This window comes from Monodon monoceros, unplaced genomic scaffold, assembly GCF_005190385.1.
Source record: "Monodon monoceros isolate NGI ecotype Baffin Bay Population unplaced genomic scaffold, NGI_Narwhal_1 Super_Scaffold_20, whole genome shotgun sequence".
Lineage (NCBI taxonomy): Eukaryota > Metazoa > Chordata > Mammalia > Artiodactyla > Monodontidae > Monodon > Monodon monoceros.
In genome coordinates, this window is record NW_021703777.1 from 42673793 (window position 1) to 42695789 (window position 21997).

The 21997-nt window shown below is 35.3% G+C and overlaps 1 protein-coding gene across 2 annotated transcripts in view; it reads left to right on the top strand.

Moving 5' to 3' along the window:
* Positions 1 to 21997, top strand: part of ANTXR2 (ANTXR cell adhesion molecule 2) — a 163347-nt gene that overhangs the window by 107876 nt on the left and 33474 nt on the right. Inside the window, exon 17 of one of the 2 annotated variants that reach the window (XM_029234734.1) lies at positions 9040 to 9928. The exons of the other annotated variant lie outside the window; for it this stretch is intronic. Within the exon in view, the coding sequence (XP_029090567.1) occupies positions 9040 to 9129 (90 nt within the window). The 3' untranslated portion in view covers positions 9130 to 9928. Of the gene's footprint in view, positions 1 to 9039; positions 9929 to 21997 lie in introns of those variants that run through there. 2 annotated transcript variants of the gene reach the window in all.

Consider the following 21997-nt stretch of genomic DNA (forward strand, 5'->3'; position numbering starts at 1 on the left):
TCCCTTCCTTCCTTTCATTCATCCATCTAATCTGTTTCTTCTCAAACACATTTATCTTCACTATGCTTTCACTTAACACAGTTGCTAATTTCTTATACCAGTTTATGCATTTCTTATACACTGTGCTGATTTTCTTTTTGGCTTCTTCTTCTGAATGAAGTATTTCAATTGCTCTATTCTTTTCCTTATGAACACAGTAAGTATTGTTATTGGTAAGGCCAACCCATGTGACTCTGTGTACTTGTGCCCCAAAGAATCTGAACCAATCATAGGACACTTACTCATAGTAAATATTTGGTGGATTTTATTTAAAAGACTTTATAATAACTGGAATAATCAAATATTATTATCCAAAAAGTAATATTTAATTATTTGTCTAAATAAAATCATGTTTGCATGGTGCATGGCATAATCTGTATTATAGTAGACACTCCAGCATCCCACAAATTTTATTTTAAAAAAAGGACATATAATATTTTTAAAATTCCAGTACTTTTTTGCTTTAAAGTAGCTTTCATTTGAGAAACTTTATTTACCTAGTAAGAAATTGAGGACCCAGAGGCAGAAAGAGAATAAGGGATTTAGAGGGTATTTGGCCCAGCTAATTTTGATGTATGATATAAAGCTGGGGTGATTTGCTTTATCTATGCATGAGAAAAAGACCATGGCTCACTGTTACCTTCTGTTGGTGGTAGAAGTCACCGTGGCTAGTTAGTTAAGCTCTCAAAAATTAAACTGCCTGAACTCTATGGTTTTTAATCAATTTAGTTTATATAGACATAGTTTGTCTCATAGGATTACATGGGGTAGAGAAAAATTTAAATTTAGGTGACTAAGATGTCCAAGTAGCAGTGTCCTCTAGTTTTCTGGCCATTCTTTGCTTTGGATTTTCTAGGCAAGCCAGGGCATAATCGTTGAATGAGAAAGTGTCTTGGAGTTTTTTCTGATAGCTTTAGATAACTAGACTTACCTATGATTAGGTTCCATCAACATAAGGAAGGGTAAAATTCTGTCTTCAAAGTTACTCCCCTGAAACCAATCAGTACTTGATTAAACTAAGTTAAAATATTGATCTCAAATTACTCAGACTACTCATGAAAGATTTCATAAATACTATATATACGGTATATGTACTATATATACGGTATATGTAGGTATTTATATGTATTGATATTGATTCCACTAAAAAGGTTTGTCTCTACATATCAAATAGTTCATTGGAACAAATGTTATTAGCTATTCAAGTCCAGTTCTTTTTAAGAGAAACTTTCTTATCAACATATCAATTGGTGAGTAAATTTTTCAAATAATTTTGTTATTTTCCTGTGCTTGTAAAGGCTTGTGTATGTTTACTTTTGATTATGCTTCTTATGAAATGTGTGTATAATGGTATAGGAGGGGTGTGGTGTGTGTGTGTGTTGTGTGTGTGTGTGTGTGTGTGTTTAAAGCAATTTGTACATTGTAGAGATTAGGAGGAGTTTTGGAAACATTTTCATATCATTAGACATGGATGCAGTTTGTTTCATATTGTCAAGAAACAAATAAGAATGCTTTCTCATTTCTGAATTTTAAAGATATAGTCACGCTTTTCTTAAAAAAAAAAAAGACACAACAAACTGCACTGCTGGAGAGACAGTAAAGCACAATTGTTTTCAGGTTGTGGCTGATGGTTCCAAAATAACACAACCTCTGCCTAGTCAACGGCGTGTTTTCTACCTTGGAAACCAATCTTGTCATTTATTTATAAATTGTTTACTGCAGATTCTGCCTCTTGAGAGTTTAGTTTAATAAACAAATCAGCGTCCGTAGGACTAAACCGGGAGTCATGCACACTTACTGTGCAAGTCCCGTCACGCTGAATTTCAAGCCATATACTCTCCTTTTATGGCTCAAGAGGCCTCACCGGGCTCATTTGCAAAATTCACCGCTGAATTGAAGTCCTTGATCAAGTAATTGAAGTTCAGGCATCAAGAATCCAAGTGGCGCGAGAGATCTCTCGCTCTGCCCCTCACTCCCGCTACCTATGGACGCCGCCAGCCCCTGCCGAGGTGGCGGGGTCCGCGGGCTGTACGCGGCCAGGCCTGGGCTTTGATTGTGCCTGCAATTCCTCGCAGTCATGAATGTTGCAGCGCGCCGCGCGCGTCCAGGTGTGAGCGAGCAGGTTGTCACCGACATCTGTTTGCAGCGGCGGCAGCGGCCGCCCCGGCCCGCAGCGAGCGGGCCGGATTGTCAGCGGAGGTAGTTGAGAGCGGCAGGAACGTTTTGGTCTCAGGCTCGCTGCCTGGAGGCTTGAAACACCAAAGGTAGGAGCGGGGGTGGACACAGCTGCGCTCCCTAACTTGCCTTAGGCACAAATAAAGAGATCTAATGCAGTTTGACTCCGTGGCGGTGGGGAGACGAGGACAGAAAGCCACTTCAGAGACAACTTAACGCTGCAACATCTGCCGCCAAGTTTCCAGGGAGTGACGGGGGACAGCAGGTACAGATCGAAGTCTCCACATAACCTCCATTAAGCCGTGGACTCTTTTGAAGGGCCTCCATCAAACATGCTGGAGTCCGCAGCAGGAGTTTTGTTTGGTTTTCAAAGCGGCGTTTTGTTTTTGCAATAACAAGGTAATTTATAAATGATGCATTACCATGCGTTCTCCTTTTTTATCTGAAAAGAGAGAGCCAGAGAAGCAGCAAAGCGAAGAAAGAAGAAAGCGCAGCACTAGTTTGGGAGTTGTTCCACAAACCAATTAAATCTCCAAGGAGCTTCCTGTCTGTAATCGAGGTTATGTTAACCTTCAGACCGCAGTCCCTCGTTCACCAGTAAGCAGACAAATTTAAATACGGCAATAAAAGAATCCTAGTGATAGTAACATCTGTGAAGTACGCCCACTATGTCTGTTTTTAAACTTATAGGGCTTTTTATTACATGGAGATGAAATAGAATTAGATTTTTTCCGATGTATTTCATTTTTTAGTAAGACAAAATTTAGAAAATTGCATTGACTTTTTTCCCCATTTATAAAGGTTTCATACTGATAGTTGGATATTAAAACTCAAAAGTAAGAATCACATGTTAACGGAAGCACTTTTCTCTTTTGAGGAAGTTCCCCCTCTACCACCTAGATTCAGCTGGAAAAAAATTTAAGGATTTGTATAATTTTCGCTGGGAATATTACAAAAACTCATAATTGTGCACACACACATCTATGGCATAACAGATTTGGTTAAAATATTAGTCTGGCAAGTAGAGCTCCAGGGTATGGTAAGGTAATAAAGATTCCATGGTAATGTAAACTTTTATCATTAATAATATTTAGGCTGCCTCACCTGAGGAAATAGCTGTGCCACCACTGAGATAAAGCAAAGGTGCTGACTTGAAGGTAGCCTTTGGAGTGGGTGCAGCTGGGGAGCAATGGCCTGGGGAGAAACGCGGGCATGTGGCAGTTTTCATCAGTCAGTGGTGAAATAAGCAACATAAATGCGTAGTGAGTTTCCAATTAACCTAATTTTATTACATGGAGAGGACTTATGTTAATTGTGCAGATATTTTCATTTTTTTAAACGATTGATGGTAGCTGCTTTTATAAAGAAAAATGTTCATTATAACAGAACTCAATGCCAGTCCTCTGATTTTTAAACAATCTACAGGAAAAAAAAAAAAACCCCAACCTGAGACCATAGGTAGCACAGGTTCATTTAAAAGGCACCACAGAAGCCTGATAACGGCAGTGGCAGATGATTCAGGCTGGACCTCTGGCTTACATTTCCAGTTCTAGACGTATGATCACTCCTCTGTCAGTCCTGCTTCTGAATTCTCATGCTCAAAACAAATGGCCTCACCCTCTTCAATGGCGGCTTCCTCAAGGATTCTTACCCTCCCAAGGATCACTCTGAACTCTGTCATGCTTACAAATCACCCAGTGCTCTGTGCTATCAAACCACTTCATCTTCAGATTGAAGAAGCATCTGGAAGGCAGAGATTTTGTGCCACACTGCCTTTAAGTTCCCCATCACATCTGCAAAACGTAGACCAGTTGTGTGTGTTTCTGAGCAGTTTGAAACCTTCACTCAGATGATTTGATATGTCAGATGTTTTCAGTGCTTGGAATTATGATGCTAATGACTGCATTCTTTTTTTTTTTAATTTTTATTCGAGTATAGTTGCTTTACAATGTTGTGTTAGTTTCTACTGTACAGCAAAGTGAATCAGCTATGCGTATACATATATCCCCTCTTTTTTGGATTTCCTTCCCATTTAGGCAACACAGAGCATTGAGTAGAGCTCCCAGTAGGTTCTCATAGTTGTCTTTTTTTTTTTTTTGGTACGCGGGCCTCTCACTGTTGTGGCCTCTCCTGTTGCAGGGCGCGCAGGCTCAGCGGCCATAGCTTACGGGCCCAGCCGCTCTGCGGCATGTGGGATCTTCCCGGACCAGGGCACGAACCCGTGTCCCCTGCATCGGCAGGCGGACTCTCAACCACTGCGCCACCAGGGAAGCCCCGTAGTTGTCTATTTTATACATCGTATCAATAATGACTGAATTCTTAAACTTAGTTTTTCGATTCTATGAAAATATTTTGTGTCCTATAGCCAAACTTTGTAATAGATTTTAGGCGCTGTAAGATAGCCCTTTATTTTAGCCTTATTGACTCCGTCCTATTGAACACAAAATGCCACAGTGCTTTCATACTTTTCCTTTTTTATACTTAAATGAAAGAAAAATATCAAAAATTTTAAAAATTGTAAAGTGATTGCTTACATTTTATTTCTATAAGTTCTGAAATTTTGTATGGTCCTTTAGGCCAATTATGTTGCAACATCACTGGGAAAAAGTACCACTAGACTTTTCTATCCCTTATGTTACTACCAGTACCTTTCATTCTTATTATCTCTTGTCATTATATTTCAGGGCATCCTTAAAATACCTTAACTATCCCGTTTAAATTAGTAGAAGGAATTAACTTTAGTTTATACATATTTGAAAGGCAAATTTTTACTAGAATAACTCACGTCATGAACATGCCATTGCTACAATTCCACTGTCTGATTTATGAGTGTGTGTGTATGTGTGTATATTTGTATGTGTGTGTAAAATGTTTAATATAAATATATGTGTATATATATTCCTATAGAACATATTTTCTCAGTGTGTATGTCATCAACTAATGTCTGTTTCGGTGGAAAATAACAAATTCGTGAAATAGAGTGCTTTTTGATGCCATTTCATAATTTAACCAAAATCATCTCTTAATTATGCATATAAGCTGGCAAAAGTGTTGACTCAGTTTGGTTCCCTAAAGTGAAATACAGAATATGCAAATTTTAATCATTTAAATTACCAAAAAAGCTTTATTTTTTTCAGAGAAATTATAAATAGAACTTAGATATTTAATTGGCTTTTTACCCCTCTGATCCAAAATAACTTGTATTTAGTGGCATCATATACATGTTATGTATTAACTTATAAGTTTAGGTAGAGATATTTCTTGGTTAATATTGATCAACAACACTTTGATAATAGAGACAAAAATTATTAAATTAGTTTAAATATCCTCAAATTAATGCACTGAGTTTAGAAACAAACTTTTTTTGTCAACAGTGAGCACACTAAAAGAATACTTTGAAAATATCAAGAGTTAGCATTGGTTGTCCAGGGCTAAGTATATTATTTTCTTAGGGTCAATATACAGCTTTGATGTTGAGCACCTTGAGGACATCAATTAAATCATCCAGTTGGGAGCAGAAATATCAGCAAAAATATAATTTTTTTTTTTCTTTTTTTTGCGGTAAGCAGGCCTCTCACTGTTGTGGCCTCTCCCCTCGCGGAGCACAGGCTCCGGACGCGCAGTCTCAGCGGCCACGGCTCACGGGCCCAGCCGCTCCGCGGCATGTGGGATCTTCCCGGACCGGGGCACGAACCCGCGTCCCCTGCATCAGCAGGTGGACTCTCAACCACTGCGCCACCAGGGAAGCCCAAGATTGAATTTTTAACCTTTCTTTTCCTGTGACTGAGTACTTTTTGTGTAGCCTTTATGTAATTTTAATTACAGAAAATTATATTTGTATTTATTTAAATAAATCATTTTAAAATTTCTAATAATTTACAAAAATCTATAATATTTTGTATATGTTAAATATTCAGTTTTAAATTTAGAGCTCAAAGGATATAGTCCAAGGAGGGAAAAAAGTACATTATTTTGTAGACAGTTTATTACTTTAACAGAGTGAATAATGATGGTGTCTTTATGTCTACCAGACCCCCATTTATAAGTTTAGTTTAAGGCAACCTGCATAACGCAGTTAAGAAAATCAGCCTGAGTAGAAAGCTTTTATTGTCCCCTTCTTAAAAATGAATTTATATTAATACATTACATAAATATATACTTTTAAGGAGAAATAAATGACATTTTGACTAAATAGCTTTCATTTCCTTTTCTTTTTCCAAATAAAATACTATAATTTTTATAATATACACTTAAAATCTAAGTAAATCATCTTTAAAATTGCTTCACATAAACATATATTCTCCATTAATTCTGCTCTAAATCAAATCACAGCCTCTAACATTTGAGAAATTTGAAACTGTTGTAAACTTTGAGGTATAAAATAAAAATGATTTACTGTTCAAACTTTGCAACAAATTATGTTTGAGTGCAGTGGACATTCACTTGTTTACCATTTTATTTATCTGACTTTGGATTAAAAATAAACTTTTTTTATTTCAAAGGGTAATAAGAAATTTTTTTTTTCTCCTAATGCTTTTTTATTTTTTCAGTTAATGAAATTGGGATAGTTTGACAAACTCTTTCCCATTTCAAAATAATTTTATTCACTGATTATACCTTATATCTCTCACTCTAGAGAGCTCTTTTCACTTAGAAAATATGTGAAAAAAAGATGGTTCTAATTTCCTAAACTTTAGAGTCCCATGATTCTTCTTCAAAAGCAGGTTAGTGTACTGAAAATAATACATATTATATATTGAATATTTTTTCTTAATCCTGTCCAGTATTAAGCACATTTTAGTTTGCAGTCACACACATATCATATTATATCATATCCTATCTTAACTGACAGAGTCAGTAAATCTGTAAAACATACTTCAATAAAAAATTAAAATAGCACATTTATATACATAGCATACAGATAAGAGGTCGAGAATAAAGAGCAATTACTCTCCAATTATCTTTAACACTTTCATTTCTCTCCTTTTTTCTATCTCCTAACATCAGTTGATTCCTACAGTTTAACCCTTGATCTTATGTTTTCTCTCATCCTACTTTCTCTAGAGACCATATAGAGTTTCACTGCTTTGCTATCATCACTATACACACCACTTTTAGACAATTCTATCCTCCCTCCTCCATTCTACTTGCATGTCTTTGAAAGCTTATATGAATTCTCATCTTGGATGTCTTATTGTCACCATATTCTCTGTGTTTAACTGGATTAGTGTATTCCTTATGTATGGCTTTCATATTTTAACTTTACTGCCAGTTATTCTAACTACCCTTCACCTCATGCATCTAAGCTGAGGCCTGCAGACCCCATGGTTTCCACAATGCAGTGAGCAGAGTCAAGACCTTAACCTTTTAATTCTGGGTATGATGTCCTATGCCAAAAATTCTCAATATTTCCATATAATGTGCACAAGATGTTGATTCAGTGAACAAAATTGTGTGTACTAATGTCCCTTTTAGTTTTATTATAATTGATTAAAAGTAAAAATGAGCTATGAATGAATTTATGTGTAAACTCTACTGGTTCTTAAGAGATTTTGACTTTGTAGAACATAAATGTTTTTTGTTATCAGGACTTATAATTTTATCTTCATGACTCCACCCTGAAACTAAGCTAAGACATCAGAGTAATTCTTAAATTAGACAAACTTGAATTATCTCTTATAAAGATATGGCTAAGGATGCTGATACATAAAAATGCTATTTCTGTGGAGCTAAGGTTTATCACTTTGGGACGATGATTAATTTTTAATTTATAATTAAATCTATTGAACATTTTCTGAGTTATAAGAGCATGACACAATTATTTTCTCTTAGGTTGAATTCTGAATAGATGAAGGCTTATAATTTTTATTAATTCTCTTTATCAGGATATGTTATTATTTTCTTGCTTGCAGTTGCCTTTTACTCATTTTTTTAAAAACAGATTTAATCTTTGTTGCATATTTGGTCCAAGAGAAGTTTTCAGTGATCGAAATTCTTGTAAGATATATATTTATCCAGGTGAAATTGTACATTGCAACGTCAGTCTCTTGCGTTGTCGTCTTCTGTCCAGACCTACATGTGGCTTATGCCAGCTCTGAGCATCTCATTAGTCCAGTTTATAGAAACACTGGCTTCTCAACAGTGACAAGAAGGCTGATGACTGAACTCAGCCCCTACTCTCCAGAAGAAGTGTGATGGCTTTATTTGTCCTCTGAATCCAGATTTATGAACTAGTCCTATGCTCTTAACTAGATTAGTTTCTTTTCCATTAACTACTTAAAGTAGGGCAGCTGAGTTGTTTGTAAATTTGCTAATGTCTACTTCGTTAATCTCAGGTACAATAGGCAGCAGATAACAGGATCAGAGTTTCAGGACCTCAGGTTTTCATGCTGAAATAAGCATGGAAGGGTCAGTGGAGTGGGGAATTGAAGAGATGGGAGGAAGTGTTGCATTGGGGAAAAGGGGCTGACTTCTGTCATTAATCTTAATTAATTGCTGAGAATTTTAAATCTGAGTTATTAATACTGAAGTTAAGCCCTTAATACACTGTTCATGCTTTGGCATCAGATGCTCTTTTATAAGATGAGAGGTTTAGGAGAGAGAGAAGAGTGTGTGTGTGTGTGTGTGTGTGTGTGTGTGTATCTTACATAAATATTTTCATTTACACCTTTCAAAGATTTCCCTGGGTTAATATTCAGACCTTCACCTTTTGACAGTTACTGTAGGGCAGTTAGGAATTATAGACAAGTAACAATAAATCCAAATAAAATTCCTAGGCATAGCAACAGCAGTAAATCTGAATAATGTTACTTTCATGTTTACCAGCATACAAAATACTTCACTGAAGAGGAAATGTCAGATTATGAAATAGAAGAAGGGAAGATTAGGAGCAGAAAGGGGAAAAGAAGCAAATAAAAAAGGAAAAAGGAATGAAGAATGGGGAAGAGGGCTTCTCTGGTGGCTCAGTTGTTGAGAATCTGCCTGGCGATGCAGGGGACACGGGTTTGTGCCCCGGTCCAGGAAGATCCCACATGCTGGGGAGCGGCTGGGCCCGTGAGCCATGGCCGCTGAGCCTGCGCGTCCAGAGCCTGTTTTCCGCAACGGGAGAGGTCACAACAGTGAGAGGCCCGTGTACCACAAAAAAAAAAAAAAAAAAAAAAGAATGGGAAGACATTATTCTTCTGAAAAACTTGCAGGCAATAGGAGAATTAAATGTTTATTTAAGTAATAAACTACAAATTTATGTTTGTACGGTTCCATATTCCACTGTTGCAAACCTAATCATTGGGAATTAAACAGATTGAACCTTGAAATGACTAAGCAGCCTTTCCTTAAAATTCTTATTTTCTCCCTACTGTGGCTGTTCCACTCATGTTTGTCAGGTTTATCTCCCTTTACTATTAAATCTATGTTATTATTCCGTGATACTTTTCAGTGTGAAACTACAACTAACTGTATTAATTGTGAGTATTTTGGCTAGGGAGGCTGTGAAAAAATGGCTTGCAGTTCTTCCAGGGGAAATCTTCAAAAAGAAGATAAGGCTTAAAGCTTCAGAATTATGATTTTGGAATTATATTTCAAATTCTCCATGTATTTGGGCAAAATGAAAATATCTGTAATGAAAATATACAACACACTAAATTAATTTTTACAGGTATGTCTTACTTCTGATGACTGTGAACTGAATTTCAGTAGCAAGTTATAGCCAGTGACTTGAATATTATTGTCTACAAATTTAAAATCACAAACTTGGTTTTGAGATATATTATGTTTACTCTTTACAGCAGTGTTTTCTTCCTTTTATGATTAGCTTTAAATATAAATAAGATAAAACATGAAAATGAAATAGCATTTATTTCTTTATCTACCTATTTATTTTTGCACACTGGAATTATTGGAGAGACAATGCAAAAATCTGCATGTATCAAGAGTTTAGATTTTCATTTATAGGCAGTGGAGAACCAGTAAAGTTTTGGAGCTGGGTAGTAACATGACCAAATGAAATTTGGGATAGGAGTGGAGATAATATGTGTTTTTCTGTACAGTTTTACCTGGTATCAATGCTTTTATATTTATATCTAGTCTTTCATCATGAGTGGCAAAAAGAATCATATGAAAATGATGATATAGTAAGCCTGATGGATTGTCAAGTGGTTAAGTGGTTTCTTGGATACAATAACACATTTTGCTATTAGAAATCCCATTTTTTTTGAACACCAACTTAGGTTTATTAGCTAAAAAAAGTAGAGATTCATGGCTTCATGTATTTTTCCTGATTTGTCAGGGGCCTAAGGATCTTCCTTGCTTCTTAGGAACATTTAGATAGGTAACTGAAGCTCAGACTGGCAATACAGAGGTATGTGAATGCACGTATTTATTCATATGTGCATGCATGTGTCAGGGTTGTTTATGTGTCTGATGGGGTGAAAGCACGGCATTGTGCTTGTTGAGAGCACTCATAATTTCAGGAAAGAGGGGACACTTTCTCCTCATGGGAAAGACTTAGGACTCAAATCCAGCTAACAGTCATTGAGCACCTACTATGCCTTAGGTATGTTCAGTTAAGTGTGGTCAACTCTTAGTGCTAAGAGTTAGGTGTCATTTTATTCCCATTTTATAGGTGAAGAATATGAGACTCAGAGAAATTTAGTGCATTTGCCCAGGTTACACTGCTGAAAAATAACAGAGCCTAGATTCAAACCCAGGTTTTATTTATTTCCAGTCCAGTGAGTGCCCCATCGTGCCATGTCATCATTGTCCAGTGCGGCACTTTATTCTTCTCCCTGTTCAGTCAGTAACTGAGTGCATTAGGGCTTTTATACAAGTAGAGAAGTGCTTTCTAAATTTCTAGCTTTGAATCTGGTTCTCTTGGGGCCCAAATGATCAATTTTTATCTATGTCTGTATCCATAAATTGTTTTAGCATGTACAGTTGAAATTCAATCCGCAGCTGGTTGAATCTGCAGATATAGAAATCGTGGGTAGGGAGGACCAACTGCTTTGCCATTTCATATAAAGGACTTGAGCATCAGTGGATTGTGGTGTCCTCATGGATCTTGGAACCAATCCCCTGTGGATACTGAGGGCAGAGGGACAACTGTATTCAGAATGCATGCATATTACTCTATTATTTATATATATACTTTAAAAAATAATTTAACTTCGCATGCATCTATAAATAAAAGATAATATTTAGAAGTGGCAGTAAATTCCACAGAAAGTTCATGAGCTGTGTGGAATAAGGAACTTCTGCATCATAAAGGACCTCAGAAGTTACGTAATTTAATGCCTTCTTATACTGCAACTTACGCTGCCACCTCAATTCTGGGCTCCGAAAGGAAGAGCATGTTCAAAGGCACAAGATGGATGAAATAGTTTGTATATTCCATGAATTGCAAGTAGTTTTCTAGGAGGTAAGTTATGGGATGAAGGCAGAATTACAGCAATTCCTAAAGCCCTTGGTGGCATATTAGAAAGATCTCTACATTAAGAGTCAGATGTGTGATCTCTATACTGTCATTGATTAGCTTGAAACCTGGCACAAATTTCCTCATCTCTCTGGTCCTCAGTTCTCTCATTTGTATTTAGAGAAATAAGTGATCACAAAGATACCTTTGAATTCTTGTCTTTTTATGTAATTCCAATCAAGGCAGCTCCATGAAGATGGGACTTTTCCTGTCATGCTCACTAGGATAACCCCAGGACCTTGCGCACTGGCTCTCAGACAGTAGGCTATAATAATCTTTGAGAAATGAAACAATTTTATGTAGGTTGAATGTGTTGGTCCATTGTTTACAAATCTGTTTAAATTAATTCATACTTTTTTAGTAATTAGACATTTCATGAGGCCATCAATAATTAATAAATACATATAAACATTTTGCAAGTTACTGTAAGAATTAAAAATGGCATATATCCCTCAATATTCTGAAGTACGCTTGAATAACTATAACAACACTATGATTCTAGATCCATAATGGATATTTTACTACTATTATGCTTTAAATAAATTGAAAATAACTGCATATGGAAGAAAGTAAAGGGGATACGTATTTAAGAGAGTAGCATAATTAAATTTTATGCCAGTTTTCTGTCTATATATAAGACTTGTCTATTTCTTGCTGCTTCTTTCAAAAAAAGAGAAGATATTAATATGTGATTTTGGATTAGCTCCATTGTCATTTTGATATGTTGCAATTTGCTGCCTTGTGTCACAACTGCAAAATAATTTAAACACAAAGTTTCTTTTATTTAATACTATTATAAGCATTGAAGTACTAATGTGTTCTTGTCATTAAATATATATAGCTACATGGAACTACTCTCCCAGTGGGTCATTCGGAAATTGATTTTCTAACTTGGGCTAACGATAGTGGACAAATGTTAAATGAAAATCAATCACTTTGATTTAAATCAGCTAAATATACTCCTTTTATTAAGTGATCTTTTTCCCTACAGCTAACTAGATGACAAATTACATTTGTGGTAACCTCTAGCCTTTGAATGCTTTTAACTTAAACCCCTAAGGACAATGGTTTGATTGTATATAATTTTATTCTTTTTAAAAAGTAAATTTATTTATTTTTATTTATTTATTTTTGGCTGCATTGGGTTTTCGCTACTGCGTGCAGGCTTTCTCTAGTTGCGGTGAGCAGGGGCTACTCTTGTGGTACGCAGGCTTCTCATTGCTGTGATTTCTCTTGTTGCGGAGCACGGGCTCTAGGCGTGCGGGCTTCAGTAGCTGTGGCATGCGGGCTCAGTAGTTGTGGCTCTCGGGCTCTAGAGCACAGGCTCAATAGTTGTGGCGCACGGGCTTAGTTTCTCCACGGCATGTGGGATCCTCCCAGACCAGGGCTTGAACCTATGTCCCCTGCATTGGCCAGCAGACTCTCAACCACTGCACAAGGGAAGCCCCATAGTTTTATTCTTATATTAGAATTATCTTACTCTTGATTAGTTAGATAAAAGTATTTTTAGATATTATTTATAAATAGAAAAATTCTGTATTAATATTATTTAAACCATAAATTGTTAGACCTTTAATATTTCAAATCTATATCAGAAATGTTTCATTACGAATACAATGTAGATAGAAATAGCAATATGTTATTGGGAAATACAAGGATCTAGCAAGACATGGAAACACAGTTATCTTTAACTTCATTTTTACAACTAGAAAAGATAAAAATCAGGAAAGACCCCAGTGTAACATATACCTTAGATAACTGCATTCATGTTGTGACAGTGTCAGGATCCAGAACTGTGATGACCAGTGTAGAAAGTCAAAACTTGACGAATATACTTAACTTAAAAATTAAGAATATAGTTCCATGGAAGTCAGTGTACACCGTCGTCATTGATAATATCCTCATCAGTAATGAAAAACCAGCATAATCACTAGAGCAGCAGCTATGTGCCAGGCACTGTACTAATGACCTTACATGTGTTACTGTAATTCTCAAAACAACTCACTTTCCTTATCTCCATTTTATAGATAAGGAAACTGAGGATCAGAAAGGACAAGTAAGTTGCCAGCATCACACAGAGAGGTGGTGAATGAGTGTTATTAACTTTGAACTTTAAATAGGTTATAGGAAAATTAGTGTACTATTTAATTATGCTTTATGTCTTAAAACTAATTTGCCAATTATACAAAAAATGCGCCGCAGTTCAGAATTGTGCTGTAGTTGTAGTTTATAGACCCATGCACTGAACTGAGAAAGTTATAACAATGAAATTAAATTGCAAAGTCAAACATAGAAATAGGAATTAATCGTCAACTATTTAAATAACATAGGAATCATTAGTGACTATTTAAATACAAAATATCCAGAACATAAATGTTAAGTATTTTACTCATGTTTTTGTAAATATTGGGGTCAGAAAATTATCTGTAGATTTATTTGGGGGCACCTACAGACATTATGAAGAGGCCAAGGTTTAGGAACAATTATAAAACATATCGTTTCTTTTAAAAAAAAGAATAAAATATAATTAGTGGTAGAAAATATATTGACAGGTTATTCTTAATATAAAACTTTAAAAATTTGATTTTTATTTCTAATCTATAAAATCAAACTAAAAAGAAAAGTTCCATCCAGAGGCTAAGATTATGACACAATTCCAAGTTATGTTTTCCAAATGTGCTTCATATCAAAACTCATATTCACTATAGAAAGGTCATAATTTTTAAATTAGGATACTGTTGGCACAGTCAAATAATTTATTGTTTAGAATCCCTCTTAAAATCTAGTTTTCAGACTATTTCATCATCATTTGCAACTTTAATTAAATTTATATTGAATTTACTGTTTATTTCCTCGATCATTCTCTCTTGCTCAAGCTCTCATTTTGATCTATGGAGCAACTGATTCCATTTGTCAAATTTATCCCTTGATCTAGCTGCAAATAGCGTGCCCCAAATCATCCTAAAAAAGCCCACTGAAATGGTTTTTAAAGTGTCTTCTCAGGTACATTAGTGAAAATTGAAGCAAACAGGCTTCCAGCCGTTACTTTTAAGACAAATCACTAGCATGTAAGTAGAGGGAACTGAAGGTTGAACTTCTGTAGGTTGATGGCCCACAGTGTAAGTGGTCCTGATGTTCCTTCCCCTTCACATGGGGAGAACAGGTTTTCCTCATCATAAACCTGCTTTGATCAGGCATCTTGAAACACGTTCATTGTCATGACATGCTGACATTGTCCTTATTACTGTTGCTGTTGTTATTTTGCTGAGAAAATACCTTTTTACCAAATTGCAAGAAATAATGTTTCCCTTATTTCCAAGGTATCATTCTGTGTACTCCCTCTCATATAAAACTACTAATATCAAAATTAATAGTAATGATAAGATAAATTTATGTAACTGAAGGCATAAGAATAATATCCATATAAACTATGTTTCAAAGCTTAAGTTACTATATTTTTAGTAAACAGTTCCAATTCTTTACAAACATTTACTGATTTGTTTTTGAAATCTTTTTAGGAATAAGAAATGGGGAAAACACTGGAATAATGAATGGCATTAATGAAATTGTAATATATGGCCTATAAGATTGCAGGTGAATATCTCTTTGAATTTAAAAATTATTAATGCTAGAATTTTTCTTTTTTTTTTGGCGGTACGCGGGCCTCTCACTGTTGTGGCCTCTGCCGTTGCGGAGCACAGGCTCCAGACGCGCAGGCTCAGCGGCCGTGGCTCACGGGCTCAGCCGCTCCGCGGCATGTGGGATCTTCCCGGATGGGGGCACGAACCCGTGTCCCCTGCATCGGCAGGCGGACTCTCAACCACTGCGCCACCAGGGAAGCCCTAGAATTTTTCTTTTTGGTGTGTTGGAAAACATGCATTTAAACACATTTCTGACTTTTGTCTTTTCTGAATTTTTGGTTGAAATGTTTTTTAGTAAAATTAGACTGAAAGGAAAATGAAATATAATCTTGTCAATAGTCTCTTTTTATCTGAATTAAGAGAAACATTTTTAAAAATTTAATGATGACTAGATAGTCCCTAACCTTCTAGAAATTTATGATCTATTTGGGGCAGAGGATAAAGTAAAGCTTCAAACATTATAATTCAAAGCAGAGCAAGCAAATTTCAGTTAAAAAGAAAAAGTAAAGCCAATTGTACAATCTGGATGGATTCTAATTTCTAATCCAATTCTCTACCATTGTAAGGCCTTGAAATCTAAGGTAGTGCTGCTTTTGATAAATACCGTATTTTAAGAATGAATATTTTTGCTTTATGTTAATTCTTAGTAATGCATACACAAAGGTATTACAGATAATGTATACTATATATGAATACAGCAAAGAATAGTATAAATATATATATATAATTGCACATGTACATATATATATATATCCACAATTATAATTCCACTTCAAATGGTAGTTTGAAAAAATGAGGTGAGGTATAAAAATAAAATTAATATTTTTTTCTTGAGAACCCTGTATTTTTAAGCAGTCTTTGAGACCCCAAAACAGTTAGTACATAGTCTTCAATAAATTTTTAATCTATTCAAAGGACCAAGAATACATATATAGAAAATAAAATAATGAAATATTTAAGTATCAACTCAAGGCAGTAACAAGAGATGTAGCAAATGTGTTGCCTAATTAATTTCCAAATGAACAGTCTAGACATTAATTGCTATTTGAGTTATCAGGAAAGAGCACTTCAGACAAGGAGGTAAGATGACAGTTTACAGAGGAAGAAAGATTTGAATTAACCTTGAAGGATTTGTATAGGTAGAGAAGGCAGAAAAGTTCACATTTGTTCCAGGACAGTGGCTCAACTATTTGTTTTAATCACTTCCAAGCTACAAGTGGGAAAATAATGGGGAATAAATCTATGTCATATCCATTTCTGAGGGATCTAGTATATTAGACTCACACTTAGCAATCAATATCCAGCAAATATTTCACTGTACTGTTTCTCAAGCTTTTAGGCTTTTGCCCCACCAGACAAATCATTTTATTGAATTTTGTTTTCTAGTCCTGTATTAGGACCTCATGAAAACATTTTTTTAAAGAGTATTAGCTTCATGACAGGCAGTATACACGGATAGATTGAAGGAAAGAACAGAAGGCTGAGCTAATGCAGGAACCACTGAGTGAGGGCACCAACCAGGGCAAGGAACAATGAGTTTCCATCGGAATGGGAAATAGTTGAAAAAGGACCTCTAACAGGACTTGATTACTAAGGGGAGCTAGATGTGTGGCAGGGAGAATAAGGAGAAGAGAGAGCACCTGGGGATGGTGCCCTGGAATTGAACTTGAAGAAAAAGCTGGAAATACTCATTAGAAAGTAAGAAATATTGGGTTTTGGGGGAAAAAAAAAATCACACCTGGACATGAAGACTGGAAAGGCTCCTTAGATAATTGAAACTGTGTTTAAGAGACTGAGGATCAGTTTTCTCCTACTTTAGTACTGGGTATTTTTTCTTGTGGATCAAAATTAACATCTAATTTTAAAATTAGAATTAGCATCCCAACCTCTCATTGGCATATATTCTTATTTTCCAATTCTTTGCCATTTTTGATAATATGAAATATACAGAAACTGAAGGACTGTTGGAATAATCTACGATGGAGGGTGGGTCAGCAGAGGGAATGAGGGAAAAGGGAGAAGAAGAAATATTAGCTTTGGTTTGTAAAATTCTGAAGCTATTAACTTGCTCCAGCTATTTTCATCAGCTTAATTCTCTCAAGAGATGTAGACCTGTAGCTACTGGAGATGTAGTTTTTTTTTTTCTCCTAAGGTAGTAGGATTTTCACAAGTCGACAGGGAATAACTGAGAGATGAGGGCCTGTGGGCTCTTGTGAACCATTGTATCTGGAAATAAAGTGTTAAAGAATAATGTGAATGATGATATTGGTTGTTTTGAAAGGAATGGTTCAAAGAGTAACTACTTAAGTCTTAAACAGACTAGGGAAAGAGTATAAGTAAAGATATGATACAGGAATTTTTGGCTATTTTCTACAACTGTTTCTAAGATTGATGATCCAACAGAGTCTTAGGATGACTGTTTAGTTTAAAAGAATGTGAACAGGTACTGAATAAAATAATGAATATTGAGTGGGAATTTTTTTAAGAGTAGAAGTTTTCTAGTAGTTTTATAGACTTAGTTGGAATCATGTGTATTCAAAGAGGACAGCAGTGATATAATAGCTGTTCTAGTCCTTTCCTAATCCTAAAATTTTGAATATAGTCATCAGTTATGTGCCTTATTTTTTAAATATCGGACCATAATTCATAAATTATACTATTTGTAAATTGATGTATTTTCAGCAAATCTTTGTAGGAATGATACACATTCACTAACAGAAAGCATTTAGATTCGACCAACTTGTTCAGTGACTTAGGAAATAACCAAAACTTATCCCGTACCTTCAATGTATCAGCTATGTTGCATTCATTTTTCACTACAGTCCTCATAAAAAGTAGATTCTCCATTATGCACATAGGATGTTAAAAAAGGTTAAACAGCTGGCAAGCAGTAAAGTTTAAACTCAGTTTGATGATACCAAAGTTTTCATTTACATTACACTGGAGTTAGTGACTTGTAAAGATATAATCTACCAAGAAGTAAATTCTTGGGGCATTGAGGGCACTGAGAGTTTATGTGCATGTTTTTGTGTGTATATTATTTATATATTTTAACCTGCAGTATTGGCTTGTGCTTTCCCAGGAAGGACCTCCTTAGAGATAGGGATTATGGCAGTATGGTCACCCACCTGGGACGGTGACAGCTGCTGCAGCTGAATCCAGCCCTTGTCATCATTAATGACCTGCATTTGACACTTTATCCCAGCCATCCTTGTTTAGTGTAAATGTATTGCATTAGAATAATTACTACCTGTCATCCTCTATTTCACAGGCAGCTCTTAGTCATCTCAGACATGTAAGTGTCATGTGATAATATACCAAACCCTTCTTAGCTCCTGTGTTCTCATCCCGTTTCTGGATACCTGTGTCCTCTGTCTTTCCTTTTTTCTCATGATATTCAAAAATATTTTATATCTAAATTGAAATATTTTCATTCTGTCACTCATATGGAAAGGATTCATCTCCTTAGTTTTTAAATACTAGCCAGACATTTATTAAGGGATAATACCTTCTGAACATAAAGCATGGCCAACAGATTTAGAGTCTCTATTCGTCCTGCTAAAAATACCAGAGAGCTAGAATAGAAATCAGAGAAAAGGATAGTAGTGCTGACTCAGAGAAAGGGATGACCAAATCCAAAGGGTATAAATCATATACAGAAGGTATTATAATGACTTTATTAAAAACTTTTTTAAATTTAAAGATCTGAGTTACTTCCAAGGACAATTTCCAATTTCCTCTCTTCCTTCCTCCCTCCCTCCCTCCCTCCCTCCCTCTCTCCTTCCTTTCGTCTTTGCATTTAGTTTAAGGGAGACACAGGGGATTCACTCAATTACTGAAATGGAAAGGACCTCCATCATGATTTTAAGTCATCATAATATTATTACATATTTATTTGAATGGGTTTAGAAATTCCTTTGTTACAGAGATTGAAGACTGTGACTTTCTTTTTAAAACTTGTATTATCTTTGTTTTGCTTAAAACTCATAGGCATCTGTTTTGGTTTATCTTACTTGGGAGAGTTAATCTAAAATGTGCTTCTGAATTTTTTTGTGTATCTTAATTTGACACTTCAAGAAAACAAAATGTCATGCCTGAAATTTGGAATAACGCATGCCTTGTATTCATTATGTAATTTACCCCAGCTTTATTGTCAAAAGACCAGGTTCACTTATCAGCTTTTGAATTTACCAACTGATTGGCCCCAAGCAAATTGTATAACCTCCCTGAGTCTTTTTTTTAAACAGGATTTTTCAACTGAGGCTTTTTATTTGAACCAGAGAAGAGAGAAGGTAATTTAAGGAATTATTTTCTCATTCTCCCAAGGATGCTACACAACCAGCATAAAGCTTGGGTGAGAAGTTAGCTTATCATATACAGCGGATGCCTCCAAAGGTCTTAAGGCACTCATAGAACCCCTGTTGAGAAAGGCTAATGAGGATTAATAAAATTCCACTATACATATTTTTTGCCACTATTTTTTTCATTAACTGAGAAAAAGCTTTGGTTTTGTAAGCTAGAGGTGAATGCCATCAACTAGCAATTTATTTTCTTTAGTTCCCAGATTATCTCTCAATGAAGAGGAGATTTCTCTGAAGCTAAAATTAATTTATCAAATATGTACTTTCTGGATAAAGTATAACTTTATAGCAATAATGAACAGAGATGACAGGACAGAAAACTGTTTTTAGATGGGCTTATTCACATATATATTTGTGATATTAAGTTTATGTATACATTATATTAAGTTCAGAAAGGAAACTTTTTTAGAGTTTTGTAATGTTGATTGACAAGATACTTAACAGTAGATAGTAATTATTGTGCGTGCCTATACATATTTGAAATAAGTTGTATCATCACTCAAAAGTGACCTTGTTAGGTGAGGGGGAGAGCAAGAGACATACAGTGCCTCTTGAGAGCAAGTGGAGTGATGCATATCAGGAGAAGACACTAAAGATTTATTGTCTGTGGCAAAGGAAACACAGATCTCTGCTTGTGCAATAAGTGTTTTTGACATCGCCCACAGTAAAAGGTGATTGGAAGCTGTAGGTTAGAAAATGTTCTGCTGGAGCAAAATAATAAACATTTTTATGTTGGTGTTTGTATTTTGAGCTTGTCTTGCTATTTAGTCCCTGTAGCACTTAAAACATGAATGATGGTCATGCCAAACAAATCCCTGTTGTAAATAGGACCTTGCTACCCACATAATCAGATTTACCTAATTGAACCAATATGCAAGAGCAGATTTGGTTATGAGAAGAGGTAGCAATGCAGAGCAACATAATTATTATTTCTTCTTCCAATTTCATATTTTGCTTATGAGCACTCTCTTCCCTATTTACATATGCTAGTTTAAAATAAGACAAATGTGTACAGCCACATGTAAAAGAAGGAAATTAGAAGATTCTCTAACGCCATGTGCAAGAAAATAAACTCAAAATGGATTAAAGACCTAAATGTAAGACCAGAAACTATAGAACTCCTACAGGAAAACATAGAACACTCTTTGACATAAACCATAGCAATATTTTTTTGGATCTGTCTCCTAAAGCAAAGTAAATAAAAGCAAAAATAAACAAATGGGCCTAATTATATTTAAAAGTTTTTGCACAGCAAAGGGAACCATCGACAAAATGAAAAAGCCTACTGAATGGGAGAAAATATTTGCAAATGATATGACAAATAAGGGGTTAATATCCAACATATATAAACAACTCATACAACTCAACATCAAAAAAAACAAACAAACCAGACATTCCAATTTAAAAATGGGCAGAAGAACTGAATAGACATTTTTCCAAAGAGGAAATGCAGATGGCCAACAGGCACATGAAAAGATACTCAACATCGCTAATCATCAGGGAAATGCAAATCAAAACCACAATGAGATATCACTTCACACCTGTCAGAATGGCTATCATCAAAAAGAACACAAATAACAAATGTTGGTGAAAATGTAGAGAAAAGGGAACCCTTGTACACTCCTGGTGGGATGTAAATTAGTGCAGCCACTATGAAGAACAGTATGGATGTTTCTCAAAAAGCTGAAAATGGAACTACCATGTGACCCAGCAATTCCACTCCTGGTTATATATCTGAAAAAAACCAAAAACTAATTCAAAAAAGATATATGCACCCCTGTGTTCATAAAAGCATTGTTTACAATTGCCAAGGTGTGGAAGCAACCTAAGTGTCCATCAACAGATGAATGAATAAAGAAGATGTGGTATATATATACAATGGAATACTACACAACCATAAATAAGAATGAAATTTTGCCCTTTGCAGCAACATGGATGGACTTGGAGGGGTATTATGCTAAGTGAAATAAGTCAGACAGAGAAAGACAAATCCTGTGTGATATCACTAATATGTGGAATCTAAAAAATACAGCAAATTAGCTAATATAACAAAAAAGAAGCAGACTCACAGATATAAAGAACAGAATAGTGGTTACAGTGGGGAGATGGAAGGGGCAATATAGGAGTAGGGGATTAAGAGGTACAAACTACTATGTATAAAATAAATAAGGTACAAGATATATTGTACAACATGGGGAATATAGCCAACATTTTATAATAACTGTAAAGGGAGTATAACCTTTAAAAACTGTGAATCACTGTATTGTGCACGCCTGTAACTTATATGTTGACTATACTTCAATAAAATTTTTAAA